This window comes from Zymoseptoria tritici, chromosome 2 (genome assembly GCF_000219625.1).
Source record: "Zymoseptoria tritici IPO323 chromosome 2, whole genome shotgun sequence".
Taxonomy (NCBI): domain Eukaryota; kingdom Fungi; phylum Ascomycota; class Dothideomycetes; order Mycosphaerellales; family Mycosphaerellaceae; genus Zymoseptoria; species Zymoseptoria tritici.
The window spans coordinates 3,745,055-3,757,946 of record NC_018217.1 but is presented as its reverse complement, the minus strand read 5'-3'; the positions used below and the strand labels follow the sequence as shown (position 1 = coordinate 3,757,946).

Genomic DNA, 12,892 nt, shown 5'->3' with positions numbered 1-12,892 from the left:
ATTGACACAACGAATTGGGCAGGCAGGACACAATAGAATGAGACCAAACCTTAACGTAATACTTACTCTTCATCATCATCCCACCACCCTCCTCGCCTCGGGCATACGCTTCTTCTCCTTCTGACCCTCCTTCTTCCTCCGCTTCTCGATCAACTTCTCGCGATCCTTGCTCTTCATACCCTTGAACTTCTCCACCAGCGCCTGCTCCTTGATATCCTTCTGCTTGAGGTAGAACGGCGTCTTGCCTTGTTCGACCTTCGCGCGCTCCTCTCGTCTATGCTTGCGAAGAACCTCTTGCTGACTCTCCTTCTCCGCCTTCGCTTTGAGCTTGTTCTCCATACTATTCAGCTTCCGACGGAGGACTTGCTTGTCTTCTTCATTCTTGGTTTTGCGGATCGCAGCGCGGAGCTCATCCATTTCTGATTTCTGGTAGTCGCGGAGGAAACTGTACGCTTTTTCACTGTCGCCGGTGTGGGCTGAGTGTTGTTGTAGTGCGTCGAAGCGTGGATCTCGAATGACTCGCTTGGGAACGTCGACGACTACGCGCTTGCGAGTGACTTGGTATTTCGAGGATTGAGCGCCGGGTGCGTGTTTCGAGGATCGAGATTTCATGGGTCCGCCTTCTTCAGATGGTCCTGAGTCTGAATCCGAGTCGTCGTCTGATTGTGCTGTGTCTGCTTGTCTCTTCGTCTTTGCAGGCTCTGATCGCTTCGACTTCTTCGCCGGTGCAGGCTCGGACGCTTTCTGCTCCTTGATCTGCCGTAGCCGTGCTCGCAGTGCCTCCAGTTTGTCCTCCTGCTCGGCGTTGGTATCTGATCCGCGCTTTCGCTTCTTCGATATTGACTCTTGTGCCTGCTTCAATGCTCCGAATGAGACATTGCTCAGCGTTGCCTCTACAGCCTCCTCGTCGACTTCGCTGTCGCCGGTCCCGGCATCTCCTTCATCTTCGCTGCCACTGCCGGATTGGCCGGCTTCCTCTTCATGCGCCGAGTTCTCTGAGTCGATCTCCAGGTCGTCTTCCACCGCACCGGCTCGCGGTCGCACGTTCCTCACGGCTTGGACAGCCATATTCGCGATGTTGCGAGAACCTCTACCCTGCGGCTTCCAACGTCGAATTGCTGTCCAGTTGATTCTCGGAATAAAGCGTTCCTTCGCGACTGCTGATGCTCGTCCCAGATGAGCTCCGAATTATGTAGCCGTCTCCACCAAGTTGAACAATTCGACAGCAGACACTTCGTTGCTCGCTCAAACTAACCTGAAGTCGATGCGAACGAGCGACATTTCGAAGAGTGGAGCTTTCTCGGCTCAGTTCAGCCGCATCAGACAGGGTTGCTTCCGAAAAATACTCGCGTGCCGATGACATAGCTCTCCCAAAATCAATAGCCGCCGTAGCTCCGCTTTGCCATTGCATATCGCTTGTCATATCAGACGACTTTGAAGTTCCTTCTTTTGCTTCTTCATTCACCTGATCGCTCCTTCTCTTTCCCCTCAAACATCTCCAGCACACCACCGCCAACATGAAGATCCTCACGAAAGAAGAAGAGTCCGCTCACTACAAGTACGATTGCGATCAAGCCTATCTCACGCGACAGCACTGACGTAAATACCAGAGCCACCTTGACGGGTGGTTTGATGGGAGGAGCAGCGGGCACAGGTCTCGGCGCACTGGGTGTATATGCCGCCTCAGCACGATACCCAGCATTTCGAGGCCTCACACTGCCCTTTCGCGCATTCTTGATCGCCTCGACGGGTACCTTTGCATGTAAGCTTCCTCGGACTCTTTTCACGTCTCTCCTCACAATCTGACTCCACTCCCAGCCATCGTCGCCGCCGACTCCTACTCCCGCCGCTTCGAAGCCTCCAAACAACCTGGCCGAGACTACGCCGACGACCAGCAGATTCTCCAAGACCAACTCGATGCCAACCGAACGACCAAGCAGAAGACCATGGCCTGGCTCCAAGACAACCGCTACAGCATCGTGCTCGGCTCCTGGGTGGCGTCCATCTCCCTCGCCATGGGAATCGTCGGCAAGAACCCCTACCTCACCACCCAGCAAAAACTCGTGCAAGCTCGTGTGTACGCCCAAGGTTTCACTCTCGCGGCCGTGATTGTCAGTTTGGCGTTTGAAGGAGGCGATCGCATGAAGGGTTCTGGACGCTGGGAGACGGTCAAGATTTTGGATCCGAATGACCCGACGCATAAGAATATGATTGAGAAGAAGATCCACCACGAGAAATACGCGGGTGAGGATCAGTGGATGGATATGGTGGAGGCGGAGGAGAAGAGGATCAAGGAGCGGGAGGCGGCGGTCAAGGAGAGGGAGGCGGAGAATGAGAAGAAGAATGGGAATGGCAAGGGAAAGGGGAAGGAGACCCATCACAAGAAAGAGAAGACTGAGCATTTGGACAAAGGCAACCCCGAGGAGGCCAAAGATAAAAAGGTCAATGCTCCTTGAGGTTGAGGAGGTTGGGCAGTTGACATATACGCCGTTTTCAGTCGGCAGAATGACTTTACGTGTTGCATAGCCCGGCGTTTCGGGTCTACCAACAGATGGTATGTAGGATAAGAAGACGTCTGAAACAGATTACTGTATTTCGATTCGATGACTTGGCAGGACAAAAGTGCGAGCAGAGGAGATGGCAGTGTACACATGAACAGCGTCAAGGTGATGAGCATCATCATTGAGCGCTCGACACACAGTGTTGTACACATATACGTGAAAAGAAAATTGACATATAATTCATACATTTCCATCGAAACATCAACATTCGTCCTCATGCTCCGCTTTCTGAACACCATCATTTTCCGAAAAGGGAGAAGCCGTGACAGCGTTATTGTAATATACATCATTGAAAGGGAAGCGCGTGGGCGGAAGAAATTCTAGAGAAGGAAGGAAAAATCGGGACATTCAATGGCAGACATTGGGCGAGAAGTCGGCGTGAGATGCTGATTAAAAGGTCCAGAAGGGTCGTATCGTTGTTCTCGTTGCTCTCAAACATGATGCGTAGACGTCGTAATCAAGTGATGGACGTCAGCGTGGTCTAGGCTGGCCGTGAGTATGAAAGCTCGGCGGCGTGCCGCTCGTCGTGCTGGTAGGGTGAGGCGAGGCGACACGCAGGAGATCCGGATGTCCTTCGCGATGTCGTAGCACGGCGGTGCGGGCTGGAGGATCGTCCGCTTCAGGTCCGGGCCTTCCGTAAGGCGATTCGTATCGTGGTTCGCCTTGGCCGCCCCCTTCTCGTGATGTCCCAAATTCGTCCTGCTCAGCCTTGGTCGATCGGGCTCGGCGTCGCTTGCCGGACGAGGAGCCAGAATGGCTTGAACTTTTTTCTCGTGGGTTTGGCGTCAGCATGGCCGCGATGGGCATACGGGCTGCGACTGTCGTTGGCGGCTTGAGTTCCTCCGTTCTCATCGATGCCGCTGTGTTTGGTGGAGGTGGGAATGTTGCAGCAGCCTGTGTCGCTGAGCGTGATGTTGTCGCAGATCCTGGATCACCGCCACTCATTGCCGCCGCAGCCTCTGCCTTGGCCTGTGCTTCGGCCTTGGTTGGACGCCCGCGCTTCCTCTTTGGCGGAGGCTCGTTCGGAGAAGGTTGTTGGGAATAGGCGCCGCCAGCGACGACGGCAGGTCTTGGCCTGATCTCGCGATTGCTTGGTCCCGCTGAATATGATCCTTCAAATTGATATGGTCGTTTGTGGGGTGGCATTGGTGCCGACAATGGCGTTGGCGTGTATGGCATTGCCATCGATTGCATGGAATGAGACCTCCATAGATCCTCGTATACGGCTTTGCAAGAGTTCAACGAGCGTCCTATGAATGAACGAAGATTAGTATGTGGACTCCATGCCATACGGTAAGGCATCGTTGAGTGTTGATGATATGGATCCATAGGATGATGTCAGCGACGCACCCAGGGGAAGGGGAATATCGTCCCAGCGAGGCTTGACATTCATATTCCGAACCAAATTCAACAGCACATCCGGCGTGGGATATGCGCCTTTGATGATCTCGGCCAGTAAATAATTCTATCTCGCATTGTCAGCATCGTGTTGTTTCGCACCTCTCCGCACAACACACACCTTTTCATGAATAGTCCAAGGCTGCTCTGGCGGCGTCGCCATGCCGAACGAAAAGAAGCGAAACGAAGCAAAGGCGTGCCGTGGTCATAGAAGATATCTGCCGGAGTGGTACGGTACTTCAACAAATTGTAGCTGGGCGCGTATCGTCGTGAGTCGTCAGTGCAATGGAACAAAGGAAAAGCTGTAGCGACAGGACAGTGCTTCGACTCGAGATCGCACCGGTGGAATCGGGACTTTTTCCCCAGTCAAACGAGTGTATGAGAAGACGCGCGCAACGATGAGAGAAGGATATGCATCACCACAGCCAGCACCCGACACAGAGGTACGAGGATGTTCTTGCCAGAGTCGTTGAACCAAACAATGAGAGTAAGACTGCAACAGGAAGAAAGAGGAAGAGATGAAACCCGGTAGGGTGCATGATGCAGGAGAGTCGGCATTGCTTGCATTAGATCGCAGTAGGTGCAGTAAGCTGCCTGCAGTCCAAATGAACCCATGCCGATGGTAAGGGAGCGCTGGAAAGTCTACCGTCCGACAGTGGGACATCTTCCGCTCCAGTGCTGCCCATGCAGTGCCGACTCCTTGGGTCTCGAGATGCCGTGTTGTGCGTTCGTGGGTGGCATGCAGTGGACGGCGATGTAGTTAGCCGTCCCGCGTGCGACTTTGGGAGAAGAACAGAACCAATGTGAAGTGCGTTGATCGACACGGCAAAATCCTCGGAGAATTCTTCAGCCCACAAGGCGGGGCGACCCGTCTACGTACCGCTCGTTCCAAATGTCCACGGGTCCGTCAAAAGACCACCAATATGGTCAACGACAAAAGGTGATGTCGCCCATCGTGCCTTCCGATTCTGCAGCTCGGTTTGACGCCAATGCTGCCAGGGCCTTAGTCGGCACTTCTACGCCTATGATCTTCGAAGATCCCTTCTTCACGATCATTCTTGCCGCCCACCTGTAACATGCATGCGCGCATATATATGATGTGCATCGTGCAGCAGGCGTTATAGGCTCTCCTTGTCAGTCTCGGCACTAACAGCAGCAACGCGGGATCGAACTCAACAATACAAGGACAACGGCGCGTTTGATACACTTTTGACCTTTTAGGGTTGCGACGCGATGGCGGGGATAAGAAAAGGCGGTGAGCCCATGCTAACTGTCATGCCGAGGACTTCCCTACTTCTACGCAACGTGGGCATACGGCGACGTCTTTCGCTGCGTCTGCGGCTTACGGCATTGAGGATTCCTTCCGTCAGTCTCCGCGATCGTGCCTCCTTTTATCAACAGCAAAACCACCCGCTGCCGCCGAGTCAAGTCGCCCTGTCTCTTCATATACGCAGGAGAGCTATGAGATACAGGCCGCCATACCACGCAAGACATCTGCAGTTTTGTATTGCGTGACCGCTATGATCGGGAAAGTCCGAGAGGATCAGGTCACAGCATTGTCTACGACTGTCCGGCGAGGAGAAAAGACCACGAGCCTCACAGGTGTTTCCAAGCTCGCCAAACACACGGTCGCGCTCAGCAGCTTCACTTCAGAGTGAGATGTCTGCGGGAGAGATCATTCTACCAGACTCGAGCGAGCAACATTTACAATTGCTGTCTTCACGGCCCTGTGCTACCTCCATGCTTCCACTGAAACCGCACGCTCCAAGCCACCGAGGGTGCACTCTTTCCGGTGGATCTCAAGCAATCAACAACCACAGGCTATTGTATATGTCGCAGTACGGAGCCCGACACGCAACTCGCCACCTCGCCGCACTATCTCCACCGCACAGCTTTCGCTTGGATGTGCAGTTTGAGCAGGAGAGCAGAGGTAACTAGCATGGCATCGTGAAATACATCCGTCACGTGAGCCGGGTCCGGACATCACACGGGTAGTCCCGTTGGGCTTTCCTTGCGTTCACGAACTTGAATCTCTCTCTCCTTCAATCCCCTCTCGTTCACCACCTTTTGTTGCGCACCCTTCCCAGCTGCGCGCACACGCTCCTTTGATCACCGTCGATCGCGTCCCGAAATTGCGCATTCATCGGCACAGTGCCGCCTCGAGAACAGCGAAGAAGCGGGTATGCAGACGGTCCAAGATTGCCACAAGTAGCGTAATCCACGTACTCATTTTCGCATGAAGCAGTATCCGTTATATGTTGTACTCGCGAGAGAGCTCGTCCACGATCCCGTCCATTCGCCGTGCTTGTCTCCACGATTGTGGCCAAGAAAGCCAGAACGTCGCATACCCGAGCAACTCCCACCCAAGGACACGAGCCAACCGATTGCCGAAGTCTCTGCTGGTCATCTGTACTGGCATGACACGCTGAGCCTGGCACATGCACTGAAGTTGCTGCTGTTGGCATGTGCGTGAGCGTGGTGGCCAAGTCCCGAATTCGCGCAAATTGGAAGCCAGTCACAACCTCACAACCTCCGCCTCCTCGTTACTCGACTTCACCACAACAACTTCACCAACATGGCGACATCCGACGCCACAGCTCCGCGCCTGGAGTCGGAAGTACGAGATATGCATCTGAAAGAGGAAGACGCGGATATGGAGGCGGACAGTGATGCTGCACCAGCCTCAGTCAAGGAAGAGGAGACGTCAGTGCCAGCCAGCGTCTTGAGCAGCCGGACCGGCACACCCGCAAACTACAGCAAGAGGGCGTCTCGCTCGGGATCCAAACTACAAAGCGCGGCAGACTCGCCTGCTGTCAAGTCCGATGAGGAGGAGATCGTGGGAGGTGAAATTGTTGTCAAGGCAGAACCCAGAGGCCTCAAGCTGTCACGCTCTACCTCTCACAAGATCGAGAAGCGCGCACCTCAGATGTACCACGAGTATGAGGACAAGACCAAAGAGGCCACATCGACATTTGAGCTTCTGTCGGAATGCACATACGCCAACAAGTACTTGGGCACCACCGAGCATGCGCTGGAGTGCGACTGCTCTGAGGAGTGGGGTAAGACAAGACATACCAAAATTCGCAGCCAACGGACAACAGCTGATTTGTGAACGACAGACGCACCTTCCCGCTCGAACCATGCCTGTGGCGAAGACTCTGACTGTATCAACCGTGCGACCAAAATGGAATGTGTTGCTGACTGCAATTGCGGGTCAAAATGCCAAAACATGCGGTTCCAGCGGAAGAAGTACGCCAACGTCGATGTCATCAAGACGGAGAAGAAAGGCTACGGTCTCCGAACGCAGACTGACCTTCGACCAAACGACTTCATCTTCGAGTACATCGGTGAAGTCATCGGCGAGAATGTTTTCCGACGTCGCATGCAGCAGTACGACGAAGATGGCATCAAGCACTTCTATTTCATGTCCCTCACAAAAGGCGAATTTGTGGATGCAACGAAAAGAGGCAATCTGGGACGATTCTGTAATCATTCTTGCAACCCGAATTGCTACGTCGACAAGTGGGTGGTGGGCGACAAGCTGCGTATGGGCATCTTTGCTGAGCGCGCTATACAAGCTGGAGAGGAGCTGGTCTTCAATTACAACGTCGACCGATACGGCGCCGAGCCACAACCATGCTACTGCGGCGAAGCAAACTGCACGGGATATATCGGTGGCAAGACACAGACCGAGCGCGCGACCAAGCTTCCCAACTCCATCATCGAAGCTCTTGGAATTGACGATGCCGACGCTTGGGACACAGCGGTTGCGAAGCGTCCTCGGAAGAAGAAGGCTGGGGAGGATGACGAAGAATATGTCAACAACGTCGAGCCTAGAGGTCTTGACGAAGAAGGCGTGAACAAAGTCATGTCCTCACTCATGCAGTGCAAGGAGAAGTGGATTGCCGTCAAGCTTCTCACCCGCATTCAGCGCGCCGATGATGAGAAGGTCCGAAACCGAGTCGTTCGCTTTCACGGATACCGGATCTTGAAGACCGCTTTGACGAACTTCGCAGATGATGTGAATGTCTGCTTGCAGATCATTGACATTCTGGAGAAAATGCCGCGACTCACCCGAAACAAGATCCAGGACTCAAAAATCGAGGAAGCTGTGGAGACTTTGGTCACCAATGCAGACGAAGGTGTTTCATCACGAGCAAAGACACTTCTGGCCGCATGGGGCAAGCTTGAGATTGCATACCGGATACCACGTATGAAGCGCGATCCAAATGCTGTGGTCCACGACCGCAAGCTTGATCGACTCGACCGACCCGAAAGGCGCAAGTCACGGTCTGTATCAAAGTCGCCAGAGAGAATTGTTGCTCCGACAGGACCTCGAAATGCACCGCAACGACCGAATAACTTCTTTGGAAATGCCAGGCCTCCTCCTCGCTTCCGACCGCCACCACCTGGTGCACTACCTCCCGGCTGGTTCGAGGCACAGGCAGGGCCCGGCCAGACCTACTATTACACTCAGAACGGAACCACCACATGGCAAAGACCTACCATTCCTGCCAGTGCCGCACCTCCACCGCCTCCGCCCAAGGCGATCTCACAACAACAAGTGCTTGATGATCTTATCAAGAACATTGTTGCAACGCAGAAAGAGGTGGCGCCGAAGCCTGCATCCGCTGCCGCGACTCCGATGATCACTCCAAAGAAAGAGCGCAAGGAGGATAAGTGGCGGTCTCTGCCTGAAGAGAAGCAGAAGAAGCTATACGAGGGTACACTCTCACCACACATCATGCATGTGGTCGCGAAATACAAGCACAAACTGCCCAAGGATGAGCTCAAGCGCTGGGCGAAAGAGTTCGCCAAGCAGGTGGTAGATTCGGACTTTCGGAAGAATAAAGTCGCCGATCCAAACAAGATTGACGACAAGAAGATCAAAGACGTCCGAAAGCATGCGCAGACATTCTTTGAGAAGGCCGTCAAGAAGAAGCAGGCCGCCGAAGCGAAGAGAGCTGGCAAGGATACATCCAAGGATATTGGCGGCAACTCCGCCGAGGACTCTCCTGCCGCGCCTGGAAGCCCGATGCTCGTTGAAGACAACGATGATGACGATGCTGACCAAGGTCGAGAACAGGACGTTGCCATGTCTGTCGATGCCATCGATGCCATCGATGCCACGCCTGCCACGCCGACCGCTGCTGCTCTGAAACGACTTCGTGGAGATGAATCCATGACCGATGCTGACAATGCCTTTTCCAAGAAACAGCGCACGGAATCTGTCGAAGCTTTCGCTCCGCCTCCTCCACCGCCTCCTCCGCCCGCCGGCGATGATGCCATGCTTGACGATCACGATCCACATTACGGCGGCCCTTCTGTCGTCTTTCATCCTGCGGTCAACGGTGCGGCAGAGCACGGCTTTTCAATCAAAGGTGCAGCTACAGGCAGTCGGCCATCATCGAGGAATGGAGAACCGAATCAGATCGCTACACCGCCTACCACTGGCTCGCCGGATCACGAAGTATCGGCAAAGGGACCGAAGATGAATCCGGAGAGGTTGGCCATGCTCGGGTTGAGCGCAGATCAATGATTGAGTGGACTGATTCCAGGGAGAGAGTTGGAGGGTAATAATGGGTCGGTGGACGAGCGCATGCGCTGTAAGCGTTGAGAACAAAATTTCATGGTTGTATTGGTAGCTGGGTTCGGAGGCACAATGCGTTGGACAGAACTGTAGTGGTTTCATAGCAGCTGGACCCGGTGGCTAGCAAAATGGCATACGGGATTGCTCTTGTTGCGAGGAAGCAAAGTCGCAACAGGATACGACGCAGGAGACTTGTAAGGATAGCTCGGAAGTGCTTCTTTTTTCATCCGCATTCTGACAGGCAGCGATGTGGCCGTCGACAGCGCGGAGGGAAAAATCTATACCACAATGAAAGCACTGGTCAGAAGGGAATTGTGTACGAGTAGCAGTTCTGTACCATTGAAAGCTCCGAGCCTGTGCTCGTCAGGTCTTATTACGTTCCGCTCTGTCATTCCACGGCCAGTAGAATCCGTTCCCAACACTCACACCATGAACATTCACCAACTCCCGCTGAACTGCTGAACTGCATCAACAAATCCTCCACCCATTTTCCAACCTCAAAAGCCTTCACACCACCGATCTCCAAACTCCCGTAGCCATCAGACGTCCATATTCCCACCTCAAACCTCAAACAACCCCTCCGCTCCCTCCCCACCCACAACCCACGAACTTCCCCTCCCATCCACTTTCCAACTCTCCCCCTTCCCACCAACCCAACCGCCCACAGCAGCCACCACCGCCGCTCGATCTTCCGCTGGAATTCTCACCCACACTTCTCTCCTCTCCGGGTCCAGTTTGAGAATGTCGAAAGGTATAGCGCTGCCGTGGAGGCCGAGGAATGTGGTGAGGGCGGCGGTGAGGTGGAGGTGGATTGTGAGGGCGTCGAGCGGAGAGGATGGGGATGAAGAGGGGGAAATGTGGGTTAAATGGAGGTAGTGGTGGGTTGGATGGCGGATGGAAAAAGATGTTTGTTGGTCCGCATTGGTGGTGGTGGACTTTTTGCGTTTTTTGGTGGTGGGTTTGGTTGGTGTTGTGGTAGGCTCTGATGCAGGTTGGGGATTTGATGGATCTGGAATGTCTTTTGACATGTTTGCAGTTGATCTGACAGATATTTATGATGTTCTTGTTGATGTTGGAAAGATGAATGATTTGCAGAATGATTGTGAGGTCTAAGTACAAATATCAGGCTAGTCTCGATTTGGTGGTATGCGACTGCCTGTGCCCGAAGCTGTATGATCCCGCCGCCGTATGCTATGAATGCAAATCACATCCGCCAACGCCTCGCTGTAAACAGTCGCACCTTTATCATATACATCACTCCGTCTTCATTCTCGCTCCGCCTCCCACCAGGATCTGCTCGGCCTTCCTCTTCCCCAACAAGGAGTCCGGCGTAGCACTCCGATCTCGCCTGCCACCTCCACTCACACTCGCCAATGCAGCCGCCAACGAGCCTCCCGCTCCTCCAGAACCGCCTTGTCCTTTGCTCATCTCCGCCAGACACGTCGCATGCACGATCCTCCCGTTATGCACTGTCGCATTCGTGAAGATCCAATCCTGCAAGTCCTCCGAGTAACTGCTCTTCATCTCCTCGAAGCAGATGTTGCAGGTATTCTTCGTCATGCCCGCCGGTGCACGAACAGACTGGTCTTGTGGTCCTTTCTTCGCCTTTACTGCAGCTTGTGCGTCGCCTGCCGTAGCCGTCGTGGTGGATGGGTCGAACTCGACGTGTCGAATCCATTCCATCTCATCGACGTACCAGTTCCGGTGATGACCACGGTTGAGCGCTGGATCAGCAATACGTTGATTCGTGCGGAAGTGCCAGTCGAGATGGCGGTTCTTCTCTTGTCGACCTTCTTCCGTGGCGAGGAATCGGCGTCCGCAAGTGCTGCATTGATTCGGTTGACCGTCGTAGAGCTTGTAGATCAATTCAGGCCGGAAGACCTTCAATGAGGCTGCGGAGATGGGCACTTGTGATGTCGCACCCATTGGTGGCATGGCAAGCTGCGGCGCGGCTCCTTGAGGTGGCTGTGTGGGTAGAATACTCTGAAGTGACTTCAGCAGAGCAGCTGTGGGATCCGCAGGTGGTGCTGATGCTGCAGGAGGAGCACTTGGCGGTAGTGGCGTCGAGTTTGGACCCACGTTGATGAGTCCTGCTTTCGTGAGGGAAGCAATGAGGTCTGCAGCACCGTTCACGCTTGGAGCTGCCGCATGGTTCTGTAATGAGTTCATCTGAGAATGACTTGCGTTTTGGAGGTCGGGCATGGCTGCGCGCAGCTGTGGTGTGCTCGGCTTGGGCGCATTAGCGAGCAGTGCCTGCAGTCCAGCCAATGGATTCGGAGCCGGCGCGGGAGGGCCATTCGTTTGAGGCGTGAATGACTGCGGCGGCTGGAATCCAGTCGGTGGTTGCTGATACGGAGGATATTGTGCAGGTGTTTGCCATTGGGGTGTAGGCGGCTGTGGAGGGGGTTGCGGCGCGGCTAACGCTGGTGTCATTGATGAGACCTGAGCTTTGATGCTCTGAAACTCCATTGCAGATACGCTCTTGGTGCTGAGAAATTCATGCAGCGCCTGGAGGGCAGCAAGCTGGCTGCGCAGTCGTGGATCGTGCGGGTTTGGTGCCAATTGCCGCTGAAATGTCTGAATGAGCATGTCGATATCTCGCTTAACGGCTTCAACTTCTTGGTAAGACGGCTGCGACGGAGGATACTGTTGTGGCTGAGGTGTTGGCTGTTGCATGCCATACGGATGCTGCTGATGTGCCTGAGGCGGTGGATGGTATTGACCATTGTGCTGAGGAGGTGTCGCTGTGGCGCGATATGCACCCTGCGGCTGTCCGTGTGGCGGTCTTTGACTTTGCAGAGCGGCAGTCTTCGCTTTGAGGAGCGCATTCTCAATCGGCCGCACAGTATCGGCAGGAAATACAGGCCGCGGATCTATCGCTCCAGGCACGCGCTCTTTCCACGTCTTCAGCATGCCTTCCATGTTTCTCCGAGTATTGCCGTCAACGAGGGTGTAGGCATCCATGAATATGCTGTAGAGATTGCGGCCAAGGTAGACTGTGTACGGCGTGCCAACGTTCTTGACTATGCTATCGAGCACGAAGAGGGCAGGGAGTTTTCGGCTTGGTGATGTCTATTTGGCGTATCAGCACAATGATCCTTGTCAATGGGAGTGGCTGGTCAGTCTTGTGTTACACAAAGGTTCTTACCGTTTTGATGTGATTCTCAAGCGCACGTGAGATGGCCTGGGCATGTTCTGTGTTCTCCTTGGCGATGATTGTGAGATTGCTGATCTCATATCTGTTGTTGACTTGCAGATCTTTCAACGATTCCTCAAAGTCCGCAGCCACCTCAGCAGACGTTGATGCACCGGAGAGTGAGCCTCTCGGCGAATGGGACGACAT

The 12,892-nt window shown here is 54.2% G+C and overlaps 5 protein-coding genes across 5 annotated transcripts; 2 read left to right on the top strand and 3 right to left on the bottom strand.

Moving 5' to 3' along the window:
• Positions 1–90: 90 nt before the first annotated feature.
• Positions 91–921, bottom strand: MYCGRDRAFT_26456 (uncharacterized protein; the record flags this gene model as incomplete). The annotated part of the gene is made up of 1 exon (XM_003855172.1): positions 91–921. A coding segment is annotated over one exon (831 nt), but the record flags the coding sequence as incomplete, so codon positions are not given.
• Positions 922–1,480: 559 nt separating this feature from the next.
• On the top strand, positions 1,481–2,456 carry MYCGRDRAFT_69185 (uncharacterized protein; the record flags this gene model as incomplete). The annotated part of the gene is made up of 3 exons (XM_003855183.1): positions 1,481–1,558; positions 1,611–1,762; positions 1,819–2,456. 3 exons carry the CDS (start codon positions 1,518–1,520, stop codon positions 2,454–2,456), a joined length of 831 nt encoding a protein of 276 aa, XP_003855231.1.
• A 536-nt stretch (positions 2,457–2,992) lies between these two features.
• MYCGRDRAFT_108377 (uncharacterized protein) lies at positions 2,993–4,387 on the bottom strand (the record flags this gene model as incomplete). Its single annotated transcript, XM_003855171.1, has 3 exons — positions 2,993–3,324; positions 3,912–4,026; positions 4,081–4,387. 3 exons carry the CDS (start codon positions 4,120–4,122, stop codon positions 2,993–2,995), a joined length of 489 nt encoding a protein of 162 aa, XP_003855219.1.
• A 2,399-nt stretch (positions 4,388–6,786) lies between these two features.
• Positions 6,787–9,243, top strand: SDG2404 (histone methyltransferase; the record flags this gene model as incomplete). The annotated part of the gene is made up of 2 exons (XM_003855184.1): positions 6,787–7,018; positions 7,079–9,243. Coding segments are annotated over 2 exons (2,397 nt in total), but the record flags the coding sequence as incomplete, so codon positions are not given.
• Positions 9,244–10,803: 1,560 nt separating this feature from the next.
• On the bottom strand, positions 10,804–12,892 carry MYCGRDRAFT_36290 (uncharacterized protein; the record flags this gene model as incomplete). The annotated part of the gene is made up of 3 exons (XM_003855170.1): positions 10,804–10,897; positions 10,937–12,621; positions 12,698–12,892. 3 exons carry the CDS (start codon positions 12,890–12,892, stop codon positions 10,804–10,806), a joined length of 1,974 nt encoding a protein of 657 aa, XP_003855218.1.